This window comes from Polyodon spathula, chromosome 11 (genome assembly GCF_017654505.1).
Source record: "Polyodon spathula isolate WHYD16114869_AA chromosome 11, ASM1765450v1, whole genome shotgun sequence".
Classification (NCBI taxonomy): Eukaryota; Metazoa; Chordata; class Actinopteri; order Acipenseriformes; family Polyodontidae; genus Polyodon; species Polyodon spathula.
This window is the reverse complement of record NC_054544.1, coordinates 13,153,848-13,181,603: the sequence shown is the minus strand read 5'-3', so window position 1 is coordinate 13,181,603 and position 27,756 is coordinate 13,153,848. Positions and strand designations below refer to the sequence as shown.

The following is a 27,756-nucleotide window of genomic DNA, read 5'->3' as shown; positions in this document are numbered from 1 at the left end:
TAGGGTTTTTTTTGGTTTTTATTATTTATCAAAAATCCACAGGTAAAAACTTTCAAATACTAGGCATTTGAGTAAGAATATGAACAAGCCAGTGATGAGACTTGATAATTAAACATTAAAAACACTTTTTTTTTACACAACAAAGGTGAATTGTATTTCTTTTTTTTAAAACATATTAACAGAGGCAATGCTGAACCTCTATGTACTGTATATTTCAGTGTATCAGACAGGGACACAGTACTTGAGCTAGATAATAGTTCAGAACAGGTGGTCACTATTTTCCAGGATGCTTTCCCTTTGTATTTGCTCTTAAATCCTAAAAATGAATCTGGTCAGGAGCCTGAACAGTACATAACCAATTTGGTATGGAACAAAAGTAATCTGCGTTTGCCAGTCACACGGGGGTCCAAAGGGGATTCTCAACTATGCATCTCCACGATTACCTTAAAAGCACTTTCCTTGTTAAATTGCATGTTTTTGTGTAGCATAATACAAAGATTTATGATTTTGCTTCATGCAGTATTATGTTAAAGCTGATGGTGAAAAATGACCCTATACATCATAAAATCACTGTGTAAACCAAACAAATTAATTATAAGTACAGTAAAACTCCCCAAGTGTCTCTTAAATTATATATTTTAAATCACAAGAAGCTGAAGTAAATGTATTACTTACAAAGCAATTAAAAATAAAGAAATCATGTAGCGAGACTCGGCACATCCTATTCCATTAATATCACACCACCAGGCTCATTGCAGTGGGTCTCAGCAAGTCAATCCTGAGCACTGTGTTACCAGGAGTTTAAACCACCATGACACAGAGAACTAAGGTGGACAGCCTAGCAGGATTATCAATCTAGCGTGAACTGGCTCTGGGTTTCCAAGAAGTACCGTTTCAAGTTCTGTATGTAAAACTAACCGGGGGACAAAAAATAAATAAAAATAAACATTATTCATAGCACAGTTCACTGCAAAAATCCTGCTGAGTTTTAGAAGTCATCAAATAAAAGCTGATACAGAAACACATTAGTTCAAACTACTGTATATTATACAAATGTACAATGTAAGACAAGTCGTCATTGCTGTTAGTTTCCCAACCCAGCATGTGTGTGTGAGATTAACTTCTCTCCAAAGACAGTTCAGTTCAGAGATTAATGCAAGAGCAGGATTATTTTGCCTATGTTTGTCTAAAGAACAGTTTTGACAAAATAAATACCAGTGTGTACTAAAAATATTTAAATATATACAAAAAAATTAAAAATTATGTTCCAGTCTATATATGCATATAGATATAAACACAACTGTAAAGCATCAATGGGAATAGAGAGGTTAAAAACCATTACAGTTAACACACAGACAAAAAAAAAAAAAAAACGAAGCAAGGTTCTGGCCTGGCGCTACAGCTGAGAATATCCACACACAGAAGGGAGATCAGTCTGGAGCACCACATGACATACTCAGCTATTGCAGTTTAAAAAGGACCACATCTTGGATTGAAATGTACATAATTGTTAAAAGTAGGTTACAAAAGGTATAACTTCAAAGATCCCATAACCCTGTACTGAGATGGGGACTAGTATGGCTGCCATGTGTTCTGTTTTTTTTATAAAGAAAGTTTAAAAGGCCTGTAAAACATCTAAACAAGCTGGAAAGCAAGGGCAATTTGAAAGTACTGAAATAGCACTTCAACAGTTTAATACATATTCACCCTGTGCAAAGGAAAGAACGTTGGTTCTAGGGAATGCAGTTCTCACTGTGGTGAAAGTAGAGAGGCGACCCAATTCAAGCTTACATTTCCCACAGCACTATTAAAACCAACAAACAGGAAGTTGCTTCAAGAATAGCTTTCGTTTTCATTCCAGGTGGTCTTCCATTGCTTTTTCTCATATTTATCTTTTGATTTTCCATCTTTAAATTGACGCTCCTCTTTTCGAATTCGCACAGCATTGTAACTTGGAACACTGTCAGCATATTTGGACCGTTTGAAAAATCCACACTGAAAAAAAATGTAAAAAACAGCACTTAAAAACAGCAATGTGACCAAATATGCTATTTCAATACGGCTATCTTACCTACTTACAGTAGTTCTGAAGAAAATGTAAGTGAAACTTCATGGTTCAATGTATTCTGCTTATATAGGCAAGCGCGATAAAAGAGAAGTATGCTTAGCCACTTGACAGCTGTATAGTCATTTGTATAAGTAGTGTATCAGAACATGCACTTTGAAGTATTAAATACAAATGTATCGTATTCCTTTGAATTTAAGACACACTTTTTAAACCATTTTTCTCTTCTCAAAAATGGCCGGCGAGTAGACAAACAGCAATGTGACTGGCTGCCGAGAAAAGACGAACAAAAACGATGCTGATCAGACCCCCAAATTTTTCGACATCCCGAGCAATACCATAGTTCACAAAAAGGAAGAAAAATAAAATCATGACTGGAAATGAGAAGCAGCGCATGACTGTAATGCTCTGTGTAACCGCACACTGGAAATGAGAAGCGGCGCATAACTGTAATGCTTTGTGTGACTGCAGATGGCCACAAACTCCCTCCATGCGTTGTTTTCTTGTATGCCTAACTGAGGTTGTATCTTTGTAAATGCATATTTATTTGATGTTTTCTTTTTTCCTCAAATTGAGGGTGGGAAATCTGGGCTGAGTCTTAAATTTGAGGGCGTCTTATTTGGAGGAAGACGGTAATTAACCACAGTAAAACAGAAAGCGGATAATGCAAATTCCAGTAGTCAGGATGGCAAGCAGTAACCTGGAAAAGAATCATAAAAAAGCAAGCTATTAGAAAAGAAAATTCCTAAGTGTTTGGAGACCACTGCTGTGATGGGTCTCCTGTGTAAGAAAGAGGTTAATGTGAAGACCACAGGAAACAAAAAGCACAGGAGCCAAGTACTGAGCAGCAAACCTTGAAATCTCAGATTTTCAAACACAGGCTAGAAAGTGTACACATTAAATATATTGCATATTTTATAAAGAAGCGTCTGAAAGGCTACTGTAAACCCCCTTTTAAATTGCATGCCATTCATTTTAGAAAACTTAAAAATGAGGCAACAGAAAAAAGGTTTACACAATTCAACAGAATCACTATTTCCAGTTTGTAAATATGAACTGAAAGTGGATATGTAGAAGTATATAAAAAAGTGTATTGGTAAGTTTCTGAAATATGCTAGGAGGTTAAAACCAATATTATATTTGGATTGCCAGAGGGGTTCCCATGACATAGGAAGTCTGTATCTCAACGCGGGTTATTTAGGTTATCATGCGCAAAATTTACAATGCAGTGACTGAGCGAAACACTGCCACATTAAAATATGTAAACTTGCTGCTCCGGCTGCAAGCTGAATCAATAGTCTGAGAGCTTGTCTAGGTTTATGCATGTGTACGTTTTTAGACTGCCTGAAAATCTTTGATGAGAAAGCGGTTTCCCTAAAAGCAAATGCGAGTTAGTCCAGGTTAAGCTTCACAGACACCATGCCCAATTCCAAACATTCAGAGATTCAGGGATCCTTTTTTACCAAATCAATGTATGTAGAAGATGAGCACTATGCATCAGTAGTAAGTCTTTCTTTGTCAGATGGCTGGACATGGATCTCAGCCTTGTGATAAGCGGCATCATAATGGTCTTTCTTAGCTCTCTTGAAGAAACCACACTAAAAAGGAAGCAATGTATTATTTTGATTACATATTAAAGAATCAGTTACTGTACAGTGCTTATAAAAGCAGTGAAATATTTCATAGTAAACATACACTTATTAACTAAACGTTACAGATTATGTCAAAAGGTGTCTAACAGCACCCTTTGTGCGTTTTTGCCCAGTTACAAAATAAATAAATGCATTTATATAATTTATTTAATCATTACTGATTTATTTTATTTTTTTTATCAGCATCAACAGTCGACCTCTGCTCAGTTTGTATATGGCTTTCCTATTAAACATGAAATTCGATTTCTTACCTTCCACAATAAAAACACCAGCAGTGCCAACATCAGGATCCCAGCAAGAATCGCAACAAGTATGATCCACCAGGGAACTCCAGTGTACTGCGCCACAGTTTTCTCTGGAAAGACTGTCACTCGAACCTGAACCAAGAAAAAATTACATAAAGTGAGACTTGAACTTTTCCCAAACAGGGTGCTGACAAGCTGATTTGCCTTTACCAATGATATGCAGACTGAAAAAACTGTAATTACAGTAACACGCAATGGATACAAAGGCTAGCCAGAGATGTGTTCAACCAGTTTTCCTTCTCCTATAGTATTGTAGGTTACTGTACTGCTACATATTTTAAGAGTATCTTATTTTGTAAACATCAGTTCTAAAGTGCTCCCTGTACAATAGTAGGTTAGAATTTGTTTTAGTTTAAAACTGAAAGACAGCTGTGGGACACTGTAGCTTCACGTGTAGGTTACTTAAGTACTCTACTAGGACATCAAAGTACTAGAAGAGATTAGCTGAGTTTATTGATTGTGGTAGCCAAACTGGCAACCAAAACTGGTTTTATCCTTCATCTTGTAAAATGAACTTTAAAAACAGCAGAAGAGATCTAGCAGTATTAAGCTCATACCTGAGTGTCCGCATTTTTAAGGACCATATTCGTCAAGCCAATAATGTTGATACTTGCTTTAACAATAATATCAAGATAGTTCAGTTTTGAATATTCCTGTATAGAAAAATGAAAGAAAAAAAACGTGCACATCAGATACGCCACAGAACAAAACAAATGTTATAAAACATCCATTCTCGGGTCATTCTAATACTTTGTACAGAATCAATATGGCTGTACCTCCAGGAGCGTGCTGTTCCACAGTCTTGATCGCAACACCACAAACGCATTGCTGTCTAATCCCTGTAGGGGGCACCTGATGTTCACACAGTTAACATTCTTCCCACAATCCTAGAATCACAAACACAAGAGCAACTTTAACAGTGGAGCACAGCACAGAATTCTGCAATTTCAACCTTACCATGTTGTCATTTTAGATGGTATATTGAGGTCGCTCTTATTTAACGTGAAAATCAAACATTTCAGCTAAAAGACGCCATGCACCTACAAGCAGAGAAGAAACGATCACATTCTCTAGAATATAAACAAACACAAAAATAGCATACCAGAGTGAGGTATTTTCTTTTGTCTGATAAGAGGGACACTTTTTCTTCGGTCTGCTTTCCTCCAGTGTCGCGTTTTTTCCTTGAGGAACTTAGAGAATCCTGAGGATCGGAAGACCTTAAAAGTTACTTTCAAGAAAAAAAAAATCTACTACAATAAATCACAAAGGGTAACACATTGACAGTATTAACTGGTTTACAAGTCAGATCTGAAAAAAGCCCATATCTTAAGTTATGTTTCTAGCTCAATGGATTTTAATTAGTTAAACTAATAAACAAGAATTACAGCTATAACTTGCACGATAATATATAGGGCTGTGTCCGACGGTTCGTTCGCTAGCCAGGGATTCAAAAGATTGTTTTAAACCTTCGAAGGTTCGTCAGACGCCATTCACGTACTGTATTATTTTTTTTTTTGCTCCTGTTAACAGAAACTGTTTGACAATATATGAATACTATAAATCACACATTAAATATCACTCACATTCAAAATTCTATCTTTTGCTTTGCATAATGCATATTACGTAAACAAAAGTTATTAAAATCCACTAGAAGCAGTATATAGTATCCAAAGCAGTGGGCGGGTACTTCTAGAGGCTGTATTGCTTCAGTAAAATATGTACTGAATGCCTAGTGTACAAGACAATGTAGGAGAAGTGCAATGGTAGAATATGTTTAAAACATAGAAAATATACACCAACACTAATAATCTTAATTTTGAAAACTGAGCACCGTTCGCCCCTCCTCCTTGCAACTTGTGTTATCCACAGGCAAACCTTTAATTTCTTCATTCGCCGTCATGACAGCAAAGCCTTGTACAGCGTAAACTGTACTGAAAGAAATGTCTCGAAACCCCTCTGCTGTTTGGGATTTTTTTTGTTAAATGCTGAGACGACCAAAAAAAAAAAAAGTTGAAAGCAAACTGTACAAGCGACTCGTATCATGGAGGTATAACCAGTCTCTGGGGTCACTTGACAAGCGTAAATTCATATTAATAGTAGTATTAATATTTCTAGTAGTAGTGAAATGAGACCGACAGCCTGCTTGGAACGATGACTGTTAAATAAAGCTTTGCCAGCAGCCTCAATTATGTGTAAATAAACAATGTGTATTTTTATTTTTATTAAAAATTATAAAAACATGATTACTGTTCTACATAACATATTTTTTAACTACATGTAAAATGTTGTATTCCATTTTTGTGGATTACCTGTAAAATAGGATTTTCAATCAAATATAAACAAGTAGCTATGGTGACGCCACTACTAAATTATGCAAATGAGTAACATCGAAGGTTCGAACCTTCCATCAGTAGTGTGTTCCAAAGCTTCGAAGGTCAAAACGTACCCTTCGTTGTAACCCTAATAATATATTTAAAGCTAATGACTTACCAGCAATCTTCTTGGGTTTATTTCATTTGTAGGGGTGCAGGCTACTTTTTCCAGACCCTTGGTCTCGATCTTCATCAAATACAGTAACCATTTGCCATTGCTGATCTCCTTTGGCCACTGAATGTCTAGATAGGCAGCACCTAACGATTTCAGTGGTTTCCCCAAGTTAATAACCTATCCCCAGGAAGAAGAGAGACCATTAGTACAAAGGAAAAAAAACTGTATGAACGAGTACTGTGTCTTTATATAAATATACTTTAAAAGTATTATTATTTTGAGGCAAACTTACTCTGAATTCATATTCAACTAAACTTCCAACTTCATCTTCCATCTTCATGGCAGCCTCTCCCTTCACAGAACCTCCAAAGTAGACCTGGGAAGGCTTAGCCACACTGTGGGAAGTGAGATTAAACAGAGTTACACTCCCATTCTCTCAATACAACGATACAACAGCAGTTGTTTTTTTTCTATTATTATAAAAATCACAAAAGGTAAAAACCAACAACAAAAAACATCCCACAAAGCTTCTTACCCCGACACAGATAGAAGAAGTTCAATAACGACTCGAGCCCTTGCTGTGACTGGAGCCAAATCCTTCTGGTCACTTGTCCTGCATTTTAAAACAGCATTGTTACTGCAGCTGTATATAACTTAAATTTTGCCTCTGTATAGCATAAACAATATTTGACCACCTAAAAGTCTCCAGATTACTGGTTATTTCCGATGTATTCTTCGTATACTAACACCCTGATCGTACAAATACTAGATAAAGGAAACTGAAGAATTTATGTTTAAAAGAGAATTTTAGAATGAAATAGAAAACTAACAGAACTAAGTTCATGGTTAAGCAACCAATAGTGCAAAGTTTGTGGTGCGGTAGAATCACTTACGTGTCAAGTTTTAGATCAATTGCAATATCTGTAGTATCAAGATTAACACCAGTTGTACTTAAGATCAGGTAGAAAGTAACCTGAAAAAAAATAAAATAAAAAAATGTATATATATAAACAAAATGTGCTCTTAACTAAACAAGATCTTAATACATTTAATAATACTGCTCCAAAAACAAACAAAAAAGAAAAATCTGGACAAATATACTTTGAAATGTAATACGAGCAATGGCATCCTATCAGGACTAATAAATATAAAAATGCACTTACTTTAGAATCTCTCTTGAAGGGGTTTCCCAGTTCGCAGTCAGCCCGAGACCCATTCTGATTGGCACTGCATATGAGCTGCTTGTCCTAGTAAAATATCAATCAATGATTCAGAATAAGAAACTGAAAGGATGCAGAGGCATGGGTAATGTAAGTCAATGAACTACACTTACTGAACTATGGCGGAAAGCAGAGTAGGATAGGGTGTCGGGGAACAGCGCTATGAGTTTGGCTTCATGTGCATCATCCCCAGCCACATTGGTCACAGTTATTTCAAGGGCAATGTCTTTCTGTTGACTCAGAGATATCACTGGCAAACCATCCTCCCTACAAAACAGTAACACAAGTTGCACGAAGGCATGGAATCATGGCATATTAGATGTGCCAAATAATTACAAATACATATTGAACTAAAACACATGCATTTAAAGAGGTGCTGGTAAAAGGAAAACAAACCCATGACAAAAAGACAAGTACATGGGGAAACAAATATCTTAAACCGTCCTTCGCTAAAAGTTTAATGAAACTTTTAATGTATTTTTCTGAGGATCATTTACTTAGTGTGTTTTTTTTTTAAATAAGTGCCATCATTATACAGTATACAATACCCTGTGTTAAAGAATACAACTTTTGAAACATGAAAAAAAAACTATCAGAGGTTTCTGTTTTGTGTTAAAATAAAATCTACTTTTTTATTTGAACATCTAGATCATGAGACATATACTAAAAAGAAACACCATATTTAAAGTGGATTCCATAATACTTACAGATTTAGTGGAGTAAAGTTGTCATTGTCATCTCTGGAACAAAACTTGTACTCTAGCTTCAATTTGCTCTGACAGATATTATCGGAGCCACAGCCTTCTTTCAGAAAGTTTACCTGCAAATAAACACATTATTGCAGCAGATGGAAGATAACAGAATAAGGGCGGCATGCTGTATGAGCTAACCTAAGTAATGTAGTGATTTTTACTGTACTGCTACAAAGCATCTACAGCCCTAAATATAACAGTGGGCCCAGCTTTGACACAATGGAAGGGACAGAGTAGTAGTAAAATCACCCATAATAATACACTATGTGGAGTTGCCGGCAACGAAATGCCCTGCTCAGCACTGTGATGCCTCACCAGTGCAAGACTCTCATTAAGAACTCCAAACATTGCATTGTAATTTAAGGGCCACATAGACCATCATCTAAACTAGATGGTGTTGAATGTCTTTCTAATAAAGTGTGTACCTCTGATCGTGCAGTGCTGGGATCATTAGAGTTTAGGACAGGGACAAGAGGCAAGAGTTTGCCAGCTTGTCTTTTCTTGCGTCTTGCCTGTTTTATTTCGACAGCAACTGTTATGGGAATAGCACGCAGTTTGTCTTTGATGTTATCCTACATCCGTACAAAAAAATCAAAAAGCATGAAGGTTAATTCAAGTTGCATAAAGTATTGCAGTATATCACATTGCAAATATTAGGAATCACTGGGTTGCTAAATTAGAAAAAAAAGACTAAAATCACAATTGTATTCTCAGTTGGTTACTGTATGTTAATTTTCATACTCATTAAAACAGTTTTTACTATACATAGTTAAAATACCTGTGTTCACAGCTATTGTACTCCATTTTGTGGCACCATCCTTACCTGCAGCTTAAGTTCAGCTTTGACACATTTTTCCTTATTTTGTCCCCTCAGATCCACAGATCCTGTATGCTGATAGTCTGGGTCTCCTGGTGCATTATCTAAAAATGTTACTCTTGACGGCAGGTTAATTTTTTTCCTCTCAGATTCAGCTTCAAATGTGTATGCAATAGCTAAAAGAGAATACAAAACAGGATTGATTTCCAATTCCGCTAACTAAAATGGCTGGTTTATCCAGTGTTGAAATTGTATTTGAACTCTTGTACACTTACTTAGTCGAGGGCTGTAGTCACTGGGGTTGGCAGTGTACTCAAAGCATGCTTCAACAGACATACTGCAAATCAAAAGAAATATTCTGTTTCAGTGGCAGCAAGGAACAATACTACAGCAATATTTATTTTATACAGCAAAAAAATAGACCCCTTTCAATGTTTATTTATTTATTGATGTTTTAATATTTTTTACTCCCCTATATATATATAGTATATATATATATATATATATATATATATATATATATATATATATATATATACACACACACACACACACAGTGGCTTGCGAAACCTATTGACCCCCCCTTGGCATTTTTCCTGTTTTGTTGCCTTACAACCTGGAATTAAAATGGATTTTTTGGGGGTTTGTATCATTTGATTTACACAACATGCCTACCACTTTGAAGACGCAAAATATTTTTTATTGTGAAGCAAACAAGAAAAAAGACAAACAAACTGAACACTTGAGTGTGCATAAGTATTCACCCCCCCAAAGTCAATACTTTGTAGAGCCACCTTTTGCAGCATTTACAGCTGCAAGTCTCTTGGGGTATGTATCTATAAGCTTGGCACATCTAGCCACTGGGATTTTTGCCCATTCTTCAAGGCAAAACTGCTCCAGCTCCTTCAAGTTGGATGGGTTCCGCTGGTGTACAGCAATCTTTAAGTCATACCACAGATTCTCAATTCGATTGAGGTCTGGGCTTTGACTAGGCCATTCCAAGACGTTTAAATGTTTCCCCTTAAACTACTCGAGTGTTACTTTAGCAGTATGCTTAGGGTCATTGTCCTGCTGGAAAGTGAACCTCTGTCCCAGTCTCAAATCTCTGGAAGACTGAAACAGGTTTCCCTCAAGAATTTCCCTGTATTTAGCACGATCCATCATTCCTTCAATTCTGACCAGTTTCCCAGTCCCTGCCGATGAAAAACATCCCCACAGCATGATGCTGCCACCACCATGCTTCACTGTGGGGATTGTGTTCTCGGGGTGATGAAAGGTGTTGGGTTTGCGCCAGACATAGTGTTTTCCTTGATGGCCAAAAAGCTCAATTTTAGTCTCATCTGACCAGAGTACCTTCTTCCATATGTTTGGGGAGTCTCCCACATGGCTTTTGGCGAACACCAAACGTGTTTGCTTATTTTTTTCTTTAAGCAATGGCTTTTTTCTGGCCACTCTTCCGTAAAGCCCAGCTCTGTGGAGTGTACGGCTTAAAGTGGTCCTATGGACAGATACTCCAATCTCCGCTGTGGAGCTTTGCAGCTCCTTCAGGGTTATCTTTGGTCTCTTTGTTGCCTCTCTGATTAATGCCCTCCTTGCCTGGTCCGTGAGTTTTGGTGGGCGGCCCTCTCTTGCCAGGTTTGTTGTGGTGCCATATTCTTTCCATTTTTTAATAATGGCTTTAATGGTGCTCCATGGGATGTTCAAAGTTTCAGATATTTTTTTATAACCCAACCCTGATCTGTACTTCTCCACAACTTTGTCCCTGACCTGTTTGGAGAGCTCTTTGGTCTTCATGGTGCCGCTTGCTTGGTGGTGCCCCTTGCTTAGTGGTGTTGCAGACTCTGGGGCCTTTCAGAACAGGTGTATATATACTGAGATCATGTGACACTTAGATTGCACACAGGTGGACTTTATTTAACTAATTATGTGACTTCTGAAGGTAATTGGTTGCACCAGATCTTATTTAGAGGCTTAATAGCAAAGGGGGTGAATACATATGCACGCACCACTTTTCCGTTATTTATTTTTTAGAATTTTTTTAAACAAGTTATTTTTTTCATTTCACTTCACCAATTTGGACTATTTTGTGTATGTCCATTACATGAAATCCAAATAAAAATCCATTTTAATTCCAGGTTGTAAGGCAACAAAATAGGAAAAACGCCAAGGGGGGGTCAATACTTTCGCAAGCCACTGTATATATATATATATATATATATATATATATATATCTATATATATATATATTATATATATACAGTGGCTTGCGAAAGTATTGACCCCCCCCTTGGCGTTTTTATATATATATATATATATATATATATATATATATATATATATATATATATATGTATATGTATATATATATATATATATATATATATATATATATATATATATATATATATATATATATATATATATATATACTTTAAAAAGGCAAGCAAACCATTAGTGTTTTGTACACTCCTCAAAAACAAAACATCAATTATGATGTCACTAAAGTTCTTACCAAATACTTTTTCCATCAAGGCAATTTTTGTTTTCAAGGTCGATTCTGGCAGGAGTTGTTTTAATTGTTTTCTTGATGCTTATGACTGGCTTTGCCCTAAAAGACAAAACATTTTATTTTATTCTATTTATTCATTCATTCCCCCCACCCCACGAGGACAACACAGGATTTTTTTTTTTCAATTTTTCATGGACAAGTAAATAATTTGACCATTTACCTGAAAACAAACAGAGCATCCGATAGTGATCCAACAGCAATATCAGGATAAGAATTCCCATCAAGATCCATATTCCCAGCCAACGAGTATCCAAAAAACTTAATACCAAAGTCCTGGCCATCAAGAATCTAAAAATGGATCATTATTTGTACCAGCCCCAAATTAAACATCACAACATGTACCAGTTTTTAGGTACTAAAAAGTAAAGAAATGCAAGTAAAGATTGATTTCCAAATTAGTATTGGATTTTTCTTCATTCTTACCTGTGCTGGCTTGGTGTTAATTCCACTTTTGGATCCATGGTAAATGAACACCTTTCCTGATACACCATCATAAGGTGCGCCAACTGCAATATCTGTGAAAAATATTGAAATGACAACATGTGAAGTATAATCTATTGTCACTGTTATTATTATTATTGTTGTTGTTGTTGTTATTATTATTATAACACAAGTCCATTAAATTATTAATAAACTATATAAACTAAACTATGAGCTGTATATTCAAAGTTTGCCAAGTTATAATATAAAACAAATGTTTACAAAGCAGGGGAGCACATGTCCAAGGTGGTTAGCAGCGACAGTCACCAAAACACACAAATGTGTTCCAAAACCATAGAAACAATAAAACGCCAAACAGTGCTGGAACCAACCAATAATCTTACAATCTCAGTCTTACCTTCAAATCCATCCTGATTAATGTCCCCAATGTTTTCAACAGCTAGTCCAAACATTGAGTCTTTGGTACCATTCAGACGGGTCGGTTTGACGTCCTCCCATTTTCCAGCGTTATTGATGTAGACATAAACTGCTCCACCGATCTCTCCATCACGGACAAAAAACTGAGGCGCTCCAACAACAATATCTTTCCATCTGGGAACAGCAAATATCCATAATAAGGGTGAACAAACTTGGCAGGCTACTGATCCTGGAGAACAGAGACCAGCCCTGCCTGTTATCAACTCTGAATGTGCTCGATGTCTGGCTAGTAGGGTTCACTGTTGCATGATGAGGAGAAGCAATCACTGATGGTTTCTTGATTACTAAATACTGTAGTCATTTTCAATACAAATCTCAATGCATTTATGACTCAAAATGATGGATAAAGTGCTAACAGGCACATCAGTACATTATACCCATAGCGTCACCAGATTCCCAGCGAAGCTGTTTTAGTGCAGGCAATATGAAGAGTGCCCTTTACAAGTACAACAGGAACAGTATTTTAACAAGGTTGTGTCTAAACCCTTTGAAGTTTTAAAATAATTCTCATACCCATCACTGTTGAGGTCAACTACAGCCACATCATATCCGAAAGAAGAAGCAAGTCCCTCGCCTTCAAGAATGTACTCTGGACTAAGACTTCTGGAGAACTGCCCATCTTTCTTCAGAAACACCACTGCTCCACTGTGATTGGCTCTTGGTGCGCCAGACACAAATGTTATGCTTTCTTTATTAGTGATGCCTGTCCCAGAGTCCAATGAAAATCCTGCAAAATCACCATCAAGATGTAAGCCTTCAAGACAAACTGCAGCAAGCTCAAATAGACATGAAGTACTGTACACATATAAATCAAGTTAAAACAAGTCACAACAAAACAAAAAACATTCAGGTACAAGCATATCAATTGTGGGGAAAATACTGGTTTCTTAAATACCAATGATGTATCCAGAAAAAAAAAAAATATATATATATATATATATATATATCTAAAATATATATATATATATATATATATATATATATATATATATATAAAATTATTTTTTGTATCAAGCATAAAGAAATAAAAAATTTAATGGAACATTCCAACATTTGAAACATGCATGACGCATTCTGATTTAATTATGGCTTAGTGAAATATTGGGCACAAAAACAAACCTTTGTATGCATGAGCAATGGGAGTAAAACTCAAAAGCAATTGTTCTTTATGAACAAAGATGGGTTCAAATGAAATATTAAATGCTAGCAGATATTCAGAACATATGCCCAGAAAACTGTTTCAGTTTTCATAATGATATATACATTATATGATATAGTGTAAAACACAAATGTATTCTCATTAATTTTGTACTCGGTTATTTTAATGGAAATGAAGTGTGGTAGACTGAGGTTTCAAACCATGTATCAAAAGGTAATGGGTTGGATGGCACACTTAAGTCATCTGAGAGGTCACAAACCTAAGTAGCTATTGGTCATCACATCAAAGTATTTCTCCACGTTTACCTGTGGAGGCTGTGATTTATACACAAACTGATCAGGATCAGTATTAGAGAGACTTGTCAAAAACAGCAGACCTGTACACAAGGAAAATCTAGAATTTAGTGCTCACAGCAAATACAAGAAAAAGAACAGGAGAAGGAGATGACTGCATAATCTAGACCTGTAGAAACACACCAAGCAAACACTTACTGTAGCTCACTTTCACTAAGTACAGCACATGAACCTAGCAAAATCACAAGGCTGTAATTGTGTTTGTATGCTAACATGTAAAAATGTTGCCAATTGGGTTGCTGCTGTTTAAGCATGGTTATCTGCAGTCACCTTCCCCTGTGTTACTGCCTCCTACCTAGGTAACTGTTAGCTGGCACAGGCACTAGGTTTTCATCAAAACGGGTCTCATCCCCAACTTCATAGGGACCATCTTCCAAGATTCCTAAATCCACAAGAGTGTTGTTCTTTTGCTCTACTCGCACAACCCCTGGAGTAATGGAAATTATAGGATGCACAGATGAACACATACCAAAAAAAAAAAAAAAGACTGGTCTTGGGAACCCCAAAACCGAAACTTAAATGTAAATGTATTACAAATGCATGGTATAAAATTTAACTTTAAAAAAAACAAAACAAAAAAAAAACACACACACATCTCAAAACAAAAAGGGATATATGACTTTTCTTGATTAATTTTCAAATTACAAAACAGGATGTCTTATGGCATGGGTCTCCAACTATGGTCCTGGAGGGCCAGAGTCCCTCCTGGTTTTTGTTCCAACTGTATCCTAAATTACTTAATTGGACCAATTAAGTACTTATTAGACGCTTAATTGGTCCAATTAAGTAATTTAGGTTCGAGTTGGAGCAGAAACCAGGAGGGTCACCGGCCCTCCAGGACCATGGTTGGAGACCCCTGTGTTATGGTCATGGAGTGATCATAGATCCTGGAAAGCAGGTTTTATAGGTGTCGTTACATCATCAATGGCTAAAACCGGGAACACATGTTAATCATTACTAACTAAACCAATAATTGGGTCAATTAAGTAATTGAGAGCTTGGTTGAAACGACCCCTGTATGTATAGAGCCACTGTAGACCTATTTAATATTCTTCAGAGCTCAGTATTGTAATACTTCATATGTCCTACAGGGGTCAACAAAAGCCAAGTTTTACAGGTTTTCCCAAACAAGATGATCATCAATGCCATTTCATAAACTTTGATAAAATCATTTGCACAGCTTAGAAGCAGTTATACCTTTCCAGTTGTAGGTGCCTGGTGCTCCAAAAATAATATAATGATAGTCCTTTGTGAAAGTTGCTGATAGACCCTGCTGACAAGAGCCAAACCTCTCATGCCCCCGCAATCGACCATCACAGAACTTCCAGCCGCCCCCGTCCATCTCATCCTGAATGGTCAGGTCTTCACTCAGGACATAGCAGCGGCCAATGATGTCTCTGGATTCTTGTGGTGTATTTACAAACTGCCGCTTCTCGTACCGATGTGCACAAGTCTGTGGTAAGAGAAGGGATACTTAATAAACCATTAACAGAGTAAGGTGCTCTTAGGTACAACTTCAGTACTGGCAGTTGGGATAATGCAAGGTCTTTTTTTATTTAATTTATATACAACACTTACCACAATCTTTCCACCTGGTCCCTGACTTTGTACTGTCACACCCATCCACTGGTTTTCCTTGTTCTCTTCTAGTGGGTTAGCTGCAATTGTAGATACACAGCATTTAACACAAGAGAAGGGATATGCAAAGCATGAAAAAGAATGTAAGCTTATAATACCGAAATTGAACTGCAGCATGTGTAAGTTTATAAATTGGACTTACCGTCATTGTCAAACATGACACGCTTACAATCATCTTGTTGTGTGTTAAGTTGACAGCTGTACAAACCACCAGTTATGTTGGCCTTTTGATTGGATAAAGATTTTGCTTTAGGTGCTCCAACAAGCAATCTGTAAAATAAAACAGGATTATCATATGTACAGTCTTTTCATAAACTTTAACTGAAGACATCCAGAACAATTGTCTGCATATCTATGAATTCTGCAGGGGCAAAACACCCATTCAACTCCGATTAAAATAATGAATCACAATGATTGAATGCACAAATATTTATATACCAGTATGATCATTCACATTACAATGTTGGTACAACAGACAAGGTGAAAATCAAATGACTTTCTTCAGATATTCCACTATCCTTTTATACTGTACCAACATTACAGAACGTGGATTTCAGGTTTCATTTAAAAATTAAACTCTTAATCTAGTGCTTCCTAATGTAATTAAAGTGACTCAACTTTTTAAAACCCCAAACAAAATGGGTAGCATACTGCATTGAGAACGGGACATTCCCGACAGCTGTAGAGTGCTCTACAATACACCACCACCTGACGGATTGATTTCTTACACTCCTACAGTTGAGCAAAACAGCTGCTATGAAACAAAAGCATTTCATACTAAAAAGTGAAACTTCCACAAATGTGCAGAGCGAAACATGCTGAAGTGAACCCGTTGTGATCACATGCCTACACACAAGCAAGGTGAATATATACTGTACTGATGAAAAGACCAGTTCACTTAATACAACACTGATGTCTGGGAAAGCAAATCTATTTCACCAGACAGGAAACATTTGGGGGAAATCCCCTTTAGGCAATCATAACATGGAAATTAAGCCAATTTATCGAATGTAGATAATTCTGTAGAATATAAAGGTAAAACTGCAATGACCCTTATCTTTACAGTTGTATTTTAATAATTTGATTTGATGGCAGACTTTTCCCCTACTTACAAGATTACATTGAGAGTTAGCTACTTTCAGTTAGATTGCACATCATTACCCTTACCCTGAGCTCGATACGATTCTTAATTGCAGCTGTGGGTGGGTGAGGATCCCATATTGTAAAAGGGCTTGGAAGGATACAGCAATTTATAGAACATCTTAAATATAGAATATAGAGTGGAAATGTGCATGCAGTTACTGTATATGAGGAGGTTACTGCCGGGTCCAGTGTTTTAATCCATTAAGTGCCATTGTCCTCATTTGAGGACAGGCTACTTTTTAATTTGTTGGAGCATTTTAACTGGCATCTACCTCATTCAACTTTCTCTAACTATTGTTAAGTTAAACTTACTCTAATTTTGTTAGCTGCAAAAGCTAAGTCTAAATGTAACTTAATTCTGCATAAATAGCCCTTCCGATGCTTTTATGACACTGATATAAAATAAGAAACTGAAGCCTAAAAATGATACATTTCTTGGGTGTTCTTCCCACGGTGATGATAAAGCTCAATTTTCTATGTGTTGAGCTTCATAGCTAGCATAAAATTTTACTGGTCTGACTACAGACACGTCTAACTTGACTGGACTCAATAGGACAGAGCAGTTTCAAAAAGGAAAAGGATTACATTTTCTGTGAAGAAATATTGATTTAGAATGTACAAAGTTATATAAATGCAAAATGCATTTGGTAGTTAATGGGTTTGGCTGAATTTCTTGTTATCAACATGCTAGAAAATTCATTGTACACCCCTGCATACCAGAGACAATGAGTGTCTGGAGGTGAGGGATTACGTCCTTCCACAGGTATGTAGATGCTTTAGATGCTTGAATTTTTTATGCATTCCAAATAAAGAAAAATAAAATGTTACATAAAACAAAATCCATGACTGAAGCAGTTCAATAAAATGTTTCTTTTTAAAAAAATCTTGTCCTGAGCAACATTTAACAGAAATCATTTTACCACACGACTCCATAATGAACTGAGAAATTATTTTTCATCAGAATGCAGGACAAAATCAAGATACATTTTAGTCCTGTCGACTGCTTTATTGTATCAAAGTTTGTTTTTGGATAAAGTGAGAAACGCACTGAAGTAAATGTGTAACAGTTGTGTACAGGGTAAAACAAGGAGGAAAAATGAAAAGTAAACAAGCACATTTTCTACAAAAAAAAAAAAAAAAAAAAAAAAACTATTTGCAGATATTATTTCTAATAAAACTGAACAGTATGTTTCATTAAATTAGTTTATAGACTTCAGCATGAATGGAATGGATTTCCTTGCTGGAACTTTGACTCTGTGTGAGGTATATCCAACTTTGTTTATTACTTTGGGACTGGTGTGTTTGTCTAAGGAATAAACACGTTACATATTTGGTAGGAATTAGCAAATAGAAAGTACTGGTACAGATCACATCTTTTGCAAATGGAATTTAAAATGATCAGTTCTAATCTGCATCAATAAATATGTTCCTGTTTTTTGCACAACAATGTCAATTCCTTAAAACATTAGCACACTAATACATATAACAAAGATTTTGCTGAAACTTTTAAAATCTTAAAGAACTCAAAGTTAAACAGATTTCAGTATAAATAAATAAATAAATAAATAAATAAATAAAATGAAAGAGTGTCACGGGTGTGGATCATTTCCAAAAAAGTTGCCAAAGACGACAAACAAGCACCTCTTTATTAAGAAAGTTCAATAAAATTGAGTGGGTCACACTTTCCAAACTAAGTGGCACAAAAATAGGAATAATTCCAGAAAGCTCATTAACACACACACAAAACATCTTTTTAATGTTTGTAATATTGTGTGTTAATGAGTGACTGCACATTTGGATTACAACCTCTTTTACACAGACAGTACTAGCAACACAAGTTTTGACAGTGTTTTCCTGAATACTGAATAAAGAACTACCTTTGCCCTCCGCTCCCACACAGTGGAGAACGAGCAAGCAGGCACAACTGCTTTAGCTTCACATTTGCACATTCTTCTGTTGTATTGTCTCATACAAGGTGTTAAGACAAGGTTTGGGAAGTCAGATAGACTTTACAGTCAACAATATACCACTGAAAATAAAAACATTGCAACAAGAATGACAGTGGCATTCATCCCTCGCCACCACTGGAAATGCATAATATATCAGTAAATTAAAAAGTGGACCACAGCAAGTTTGACATAGACTGATGCATTGATATAGCTGGCCCCAGATCCTGACACTTGTACTAATGCATGTCCCAATTCATTTTCTCTAGATATATTTCTACAAGTGTTTCTCTACAAAAACGTAGTGAAACATACAGTACAGGCAGAGTCCAACAGACAAACAGGGTGCATATTATTTCTAACAAGTTACTTGGAATACATGACAATACCTTAAATCTTGGCAGACATTTCTGGACCCATCTTGCTGATTTCTTAAATGTGTGTCATCATGGAATCTAACTGAGTATCACTAGTCCCACCAAACATCCCTTTCTGAGAGAAGTAACCATGGAGACTGGACAATAATGTTGTTCCTGTTTCTTTAAGGCTCCACAGATACAGAGGGCATTCACTGATTTGCGTCATTAATCAAAATGCCAACACTAGAAAACTGCCAGCAGCCAGTCTAGCTCAGAATTGTTTTATACTTGCAGCTTTTATTACAGGAAAGGTAAATATTTACAATATTAGTAAATACAGTAAAAAATAATTTATACTACACATACTGTAGTATTAGATAAAATTCAAGCTATTGGGGTGTTCAAGATATATATATATATATATCGATATATATATATATTATATATATACTATATATAGATATATATATATATATATATATATATATGTTTATAAGAAACACAAAACTTCCTTATTTTGTAATTTGCCATGTTCTTCCTATAAAACCTTGCACTGGGGTAAAAAGCTTGATAAATCTAGCTCCCCAAGTGCACTGTATTATATTGTATTTCGTATGTTTTTATCTCTTACTGAAACTCAAGAGGTTCCTTGGATTATTCAAAACTGGAGATAATATAGGGTGGATATGATTTCTATCACTTTATCAGAAGCACCTTAATGTAGAAATTCCTGCACTCAGCTGTACATCTGCCATTGATCCACAGGCATGTGTCATGCAGACCTTTCATTTATCAAATAAGGGCTCTGCAGAGGGAGTAAAACACAAATACAAAAGCAACCTCCTCCCAATCCGCAACCAGATGCAAATCAGAACAAAGTCAATATGTAGTCTAGCCTTCACAGCTGCATCTGAAGAATACCAAATTAGGCTTTAGGGTTTTGAGGTTTATGGATTTCTAACATTTACACGAGTAATCTATTTTACTTTTAAACCCTACTCTATAATTTCCTTTAAATACCAAAATGCACAAGTGTTCAGATTGCACGCTGCAGTCATGCCAACTCTCCCTTCCAGAGCACACACTTATCCTAAAGTGCAAAATACAAAACATTAAATGCGTAAAATGCAACAGCAATAACTAAACACATATTGGAAACATTTATTGGCAAAAGTGCTCCGCCTCCCTACCTCCCCTTGAACTATGCAGCACCTTCAGGGAAATGCTCCAGATTGAATCCCTACATAGGCTGATCACACTCCAACAAAAACTAAATATGACTTCTTCATTTGAACACGAAACCATGTAAAGTAAAAACATGCACCGAATTAAACACAAATCCCATGTTTGTGGTTTTCAAGGAAAGTCAAAGCATAATTGCATCTGCATCCAACATGAACTGAAAGCGTGAAGTCGACAATGTCTTTCTTTAAAAGAATGACAACACATTCCTTCATACTGGAGGATGTTTTCAAATGCAATCCACAATTGACGACTCTCGGTCCCCAGCAGAGCATTTCAACGACAGCTGTGGAATTTAACAAGTTACTGAAGAACAACATTGGCATTTACGTGCAACACTTATGCTTGAGACACAGTCAGCCTACAGGACACATGGAAACAAGGTTTCCATTATCACAAAGCAAAATGCTCCATCTCATTTGAAAACTATGTGCTGTTTTGAGCCATTTCAGCTATTTCAATAGTTTAGACTGTCCTTCTAACCACAGGGCTAGATTTTCAATAGACTGCTAGTACTGTAGAGGGTGGCCTCTTGTTTTCAGTTGGGGAGAGTTGTTTCCAATGAACACTATATTGCTCTACACTCTACATTTTATGCCAGACAAGACTCTGCGTGCCTACTCATTAGACGCTATATAAAATAGGCTGTCTGATTTTGGTCTCTTGCTTCTGGGGGTGAAAAAGCAAAGAATAAAGGCTCTTTCATTTTTATGGACAAGAATAAGAGTATCACTACTGTAACTCTCCTCTGAACATAGTCTAAGCTGTTTTTCTCCCATGATGAACCACTGGAAATAAACCAGAGATAGCTTGCAGCACTGGCTACACAGTTGATTTAGTATCAGTAGGATTTAGAAATGTGGCAAAGATATTATTTTCTCATTAGTCAGAGACATACAGTCAACACTCACATGTCCGACCCTATAAAATACCGACTTCAGCAACGGTTAAATGTGTATGACGCACACCTGATTATTTCGTTTTGGCCCCTTCCAACCCTTGTCCATTTTTCAGGGAACACAAAAAAGATACAATGTCAAAAATACATATCTGAAAGGACTGTGTTTTAAAATAAGTAAGCTTCCATTTAGATGTACTGTATTGGTTTTTTTGGTACAGTGCTATATTTTCAACAGAAGTAGTATTTTAATTCAGAACAATATGATTCTGAAAATATCACTTGCCATAACTAAAGAGACAATCCGGTACGTATTGTAGCAGTATGTAAATGTTCCCATTAACGACCTAACAGCAAAATAAAACATAAATGTTATCCATGCACAGAACTGCAGAAAATTGCAGAATACATGAAAATGCACTAAAGATCAAGGGCACGGGAAGTACGGGTGCTGGAGGTGCAGCCACACCCCCACCTGCTGAGAGAAGTCAAGGTGGCGATGCGATCACACCCTCTGATGTAGGCTACAAGTCCAGTGCGGTCGATCCCAGATCCTGACCTACAGATGTGGAAACAAGGCCAAGCGACTCAACTATGCACGAAAACACAGGAACTGGGGTGCAGAAAATTGGCAGCAGGTGCTCTGGACTGATGAGTCAAAATTTGAAATATTTAGCTTAGCAGAAATCAGTTTGTTCGCCGAAGTGCTGGAGAGCGGTACACAAATGTGTGTCAGCAGTGAAGCATGGTGGAGATTCCTTGCAAGTTTGGGGCTGCATTTCTGAAAATGGAGTTGGGGATTTGGTCAAAATTAACTGTCACCTCAATGCTGAGAAGTACAGGCAGATACTTATCCATCATGCAATACCATCAGGGAGGCATCTGATTGGCCCCAAATTTATTCTGCAGCATGACAACGACCCCAAACAAACAACGAAAGTCATTAAGAACTATCTTCAACGTAAAGAAAACAAGGAGTCCTGGAAGTGATTGTATGGCCCCCACAGAGCCCTGATCTCAATATCATCAAGTCTGTCTGGGACTACAAGAAGAGAGAGAAGCAACTGAGGCTGCCTAAATCCACAGAAGAGCTGTGGTTAGTTCTCCAAGATGTTTGGGCCAACCTACCTGCCAAGTTCCTTCAAAAACTGTGTGCAAGTGTACCTAGAAGAATTGATGCTGTTTTGAAGGCAAAGGGTGGTCACAGCAAATATTGATTTGATGTAGATTTTTCTTCTGTTCACTCACTTTGCATTTTGTTAATTGATAAATATAAACTATTAACATGTCTATTTTTGAAAGCATTCTTACTTTACAGCATTTTTTCACACCTGCTCAACATCATCGAGTCTGTCTGGGTACATATATATATACACACACACACACACACACACACACACACACACACATACACATACACATATTACATATATATATACACACACACACACACACACACACAACACACACACACATATATATATATATATATATATATATATATATATATATATATATATATATAATATATATATATATATATAGCGCAACTGACGTGTATCTGAGTAACAGATATCAGAGTGCTGACTGTAACTTGAATACACACCACACACTGAGGAGTCCTCATTGAAGAGCGGAGACCTTGGATTGAAACCACATGGAGACGAGCATTCCCGCATTCTCCATTCCCTTGTAGCAGATAGTCATCTTTAATACAGTGTACAGGTACAGGGGAGCTCATCTGGACCGCACCTGGGAGCTCAAAGGCAGCTCAACAGCTTAACTTTCCATCACTCAGTCATTTCATCATGTGTTTTTTTTTTTCACCTCATGAACTTTACAGATCAAGCGCCTCTGTAGGCTAGATTTCTCATAATTTCCCCAAGTTTAAAAACAAAACTAAATTTTCATTCGGAATTCTGCCTAACCAGTGTTGATAGTCATTGTTACACCAACTATAATTGCCTTACGTCCAACTGAAGGAAACTACATTTTGTTTATATAAGCAGGAGCAATAGAAGCTAAGCCTTATTTCCTGCAGAACAGCTCCATCTTACAAGCTGGACTATCAAATCTATCAGCCAACATGAAATGCTTAACTTAATTGCACATTGACTTACTACATTGCAGTGTAAATGCAGTTTTTTTGTGTGTTTGTTTGTTTGTTTGCCACTGGCATGCTCAAAATGCGTCATCCTCCTCCTCTCCTCACCTCCCATTATTGTCAAATAACTGAAATAAAAAGCTTCAATGTGTGTGGCCGCATTACAGCCAAAGCTCTTAATGCTCCAACTCTATTAAACATATTCAGTTCTGTCTGGTCCTCATTTCTTTGCTGTAAAAAATCATTATTGTTCCATGGACTTCAATAGATTTCCCTCTCTTTATCTCTATTCCAACGAAAAAAAAAAAGCTTGCCAACACCCCATGCACAGGAACCAAGAAATCCCCAAAATCAACTCAAGTTTTCAAAATTGTAAACAATAAATGAGTAGTTATCTTTCACCTTTCAGTAAACCTACTTGTGTACTAGGTAGAGCATGCCATTATATCAAACTTTTGTAAATTGAAGTGCATATATATATTGTAAATTAAGCCAAGTGTGACAGAGCACAGGCTCTGTACACTGACAAATCTTTGGTCAGACATTGAGGAACAGTCTGGGCCAAAATGGCTGCTTTTGCACAGTCACACAATATAGATTGGTTTGGAAAATGTTTAACTGTTTAAATGTTTTATTGAAAAGTGCGGAATGCGTTTAATTAATTAATGGGAAAAGTGTGGATTGTGGCCAGGTGGTGATTGAATCATTGATTACCCCAACCCCTGGCCACACCTTATAAAAGGAAACAGAGATGGTTCAGTGAAGGCGTATGCCCAGCCTGAACAGTGGGAGAGGGATAGTCCATGCACCGGATGAGCTGAAGTGTGGCTGCTGCTTGATTTGTATATTGCCTGTAGTTTTGTTGTAATTTATAAAAGTGGGCAAAGAAACGCTAAAATGCAGTCTGGGTACCAATAAGGGCGCAGACGAGCCTCGACCTTGAGGTGCTAAACCACACCAAGCTTTTAAACATGTGTAAATTACTACTTTAGAGAATACTATACCAAAATGCAATTGTGATTGTTATTTATCCCATAAAATTAACCTAACTTAAAAAGAAATAAAGCAAACTTTAAAATCAGAAGGGAATCTGATTTTAGACAACATATTCAATTGTAACAATTAATAAAACAAGCAGCCCTACACGTATGCAATAATTGAAGCCCAAGTAACAATTCAGTTACAATGCATTAACCAATAGCTAGCAGTTAAGAAAACCTATTACAAAATAATTGGCCCAATGGTGATATGTAGGATCAGACAGCTGCATTGTACCTTCCGCAGCAATGACAGCTTCTGATGTTGAATACACTTTTTGGTTCTGCCTTTCAAGCAGGTTTTGGCATGTTGTAACTAAATCTTCCTCCCTTGCCTAAGGCTACCTTAAAAAGTACAAACCTGCAAGTTACAGCTTTCAAGAGACCTGGACTATAATTCCTTCATAGAAGTGCCAAATGTATGGCAATCATGCAGGCAACTTCATAAAGTAAACATACAACGCACATTTACCTCAGTTTATCACACATACAAGAGATTCATTCTTAGTCAACTTATTGACTTTTTCAAAACTACATATAGGTTGGGCAGGGTTAGGGTACAGAGTGAGGCTGTCAAATGAATAATTTAAAACCGAGATAAACCTCAAGGTTTTCTTTAAAAACAGCAGATGAAGAAATTGATAGCGCCTGGAAAGAAATTCTAAGTCAGTTGAGACGACTCGTTCAATATGTAACCGTTTACTGCATGTTTTCCAGAATCCACACAACTGAACCAGCAGCTTCCTCTATTTGAATGCCTACTCTGTGTGCCAGTATCTTCTTTAAGCAGACTATAATGCAGTGTAAACCTTACCCACCCTCTTCTGGGTATTCAGCCTGACTGCCAGGACATCATGTCGATCCCACCAACCTAACTCCAGGCAAATCTCAAGCTAGCCTTTTCACAAACAAAAATAAATAAATAATATAATGGAAATCTAGAAAACTCCAAGCAGTAAAGAGCTGAAATGTATTTGACCGTTTTATCTGCAAGTCCTCACATCTTCAATACTTCATGGGCGGCAGAAAGTATGCCAGGGTCTCTTCCTTAAAAATCTGGCAGGTAGTTACTGTACAGCCCCCCCCCCCCCCCCCCCTTTCATTTCTTAAACTTTCCTTAAAAGGCTTTCCATCGAAGCAAGGCCATTTGGAATAGAGACATAAAAGATTATTAACTCTAAAGTGCTTTAGGCTCCAGTTTTCATCCTCCTATCATAGACACGCATAAGATATACGCACTGTAAAACACAGCACAAGTAACAGAAGTCTTTTTAGCACAGGTACTACAGATACAGCAAACTAATCTGATGTAAAACTATAAACATTGCTTTACTAAAAAGTGAGTATCAGTTCATTCCCAGCTTGTATTTCTAGGCCACACCTGACATGTTGGTGTACACTTGTTCCAAAGGAAAGAGAAATTACAGGAAACAAGGGTAATAACCAAAGTCTAGAGTCACAAACATAACAAGCTAAAGTCGCCACCATAGTAGTGGAATGTTACAAGTCCATGCTTCCAACTGTTTAAATAAAAATAAATAAAAACATAAGCCATAATTCTAATAAAGGCTATTAACTATGCCTAATGAGTTTAGCTCAACCTAAATGTGACGTAAAGTACTGCACTGCAATACTGTACTGTTCAGAGAATACATATTTTGTATAAGTATGCTTTTCATAATGAACATATTTTACTTTCCAACCATGCAGGGTGCAGTAGTAATGTCACAAGAACATGCATCACAACTAGGTGTCTCCTGAGACGCTATCTTTGCAGGACCTAGACTCACATCATCACCTCAAATTACTGTTGCATTTATATTCCGATGTGTAAAAAAAAAAAAGGCTTTACTAACAATGCAAATTGCCCAGAACTGATCATACTCTTAAAACTGGGGAATCCCGGCCACGCTTGCTATAATAAACAAACTAGCCGTAATATTTAATTATTAACTAAAAAAGGTCAGCACTTCAGAACATTGAGAAGTTGGCTGCCCACTGAGGCACAATTAATATGACTACAGACAAGTAACTGATGTTAAGGAAAACAAGTTTAACGCTTAATCGTGCCATAAGCGAACGTCAATCAATTTCCAGTAGTCTCAAATTTGCATATAACGAAAAACCCCACAGGGCACTGACAATGACTGAAAGCACTAGCTGAATAAAACACACAATTTAAAAGATTTTCTTCCGTTGCTTTGTTAACTTGTTGCAGAGCCCTCAAAGGCCAGAGGTACAATGCTGTGTCCCTTGCACATTGCCCGCTGTGTTCTGAATACCAATGCATCACCATTATTCTTTTTTATCCCAAGCGCAATTCAGTTGTTCTCAAAGTAGTTTTAGCTGTGAAAACTCCAACGTTTTAAAATACCCCTCCAAAAACGCAAGTCACTACCTGTCCAGTGTTTAAAATATTTAACGGTACACGCAATTGACCAGAAATTTGGACGAACAATAATGTTAACTCAAGTTTATAAATAAATCAAACTAAATAATGAATACATACAACTACAATATAACAAACTTGTTTTGATGTACAAATGAATTTGTTCGTGAAACAGAAGCAGCACCACTGTGCGCTCACCAGCTGTAACCATAATTATTTTTCTGTTCTTATCTCCTCGCCTGAGAACCTGTTAACTTCCCGCGTCATAGTAGCACCTGTGCAAGTTCTCCGAAGAAAACTAAAACATGCAATGCAGCTTACACTTGCATTGCCCTAGCAACAGTTTCAATGCAGAGCAGACACGTTTCTTTAAACTTACATTCTTTGATCAGTGGGATTTAGTTGCCTGTGCATGGCGAGAGAAAATCCAAAGAAGCTGCCGGGCTCTCCGTTCTTCCTGAAAACGCTTGCCGTGTCAAGGTTAAAAGCTGAAATAGCTGTCCACTTGAAGAAACAGACTAGTGATAAATAAAGCAAAAGCCACTTCGAAGAAAAAGCCATTGCGCGATTCAGATCTGTATTAATGTCCACTCTTCTCCCTGCCTCTTCACTTGCTGTTTTTCCCCACCCCGAAGACCTGAATTCTGTAACTGAATGGTGCTGTTGTTCTCCCGGGTCTGTAGGTTTTAACTGACGACACTCT

General features: G+C 36.8%; 1 protein-coding gene across 1 annotated transcript; it reads right to left on the bottom strand.

Annotated features, from left to right (window-relative positions):
- Nucleotides 1-27,756, bottom strand: LOC121322769 (integrin alpha-6-like). Its single transcript, XM_041263054.1, has 26 exons — nucleotides 27,433-27,756; nucleotides 16,078-16,205; nucleotides 15,876-15,955; nucleotides 15,495-15,750; nucleotides 14,593-14,724; nucleotides 13,299-13,512; nucleotides 12,706-12,899; nucleotides 12,291-12,382; nucleotides 12,028-12,155; nucleotides 11,811-11,906; nucleotides 9,574-9,635; nucleotides 9,305-9,474; nucleotides 8,907-9,053; nucleotides 8,437-8,549; nucleotides 7,843-7,996; nucleotides 7,673-7,756; nucleotides 7,403-7,482; nucleotides 7,045-7,122; nucleotides 6,802-6,904; nucleotides 6,513-6,686; nucleotides 5,125-5,223; nucleotides 4,799-4,909; nucleotides 4,580-4,675; nucleotides 3,969-4,094; nucleotides 3,529-3,663; nucleotides 1-1,995 (listed from the first exon to the last, which is right to left on the bottom strand). The coding sequence occupies exons 1-25, from the start codon at nucleotides 27,612-27,614 to the stop codon at nucleotides 3,556-3,558; spliced, it is 3,207 nt and encodes a 1,068-aa protein (XP_041118988.1). The 5' UTR covers nucleotides 27,615-27,756; the 3' UTR covers nucleotides 1-1,995; nucleotides 3,529-3,555.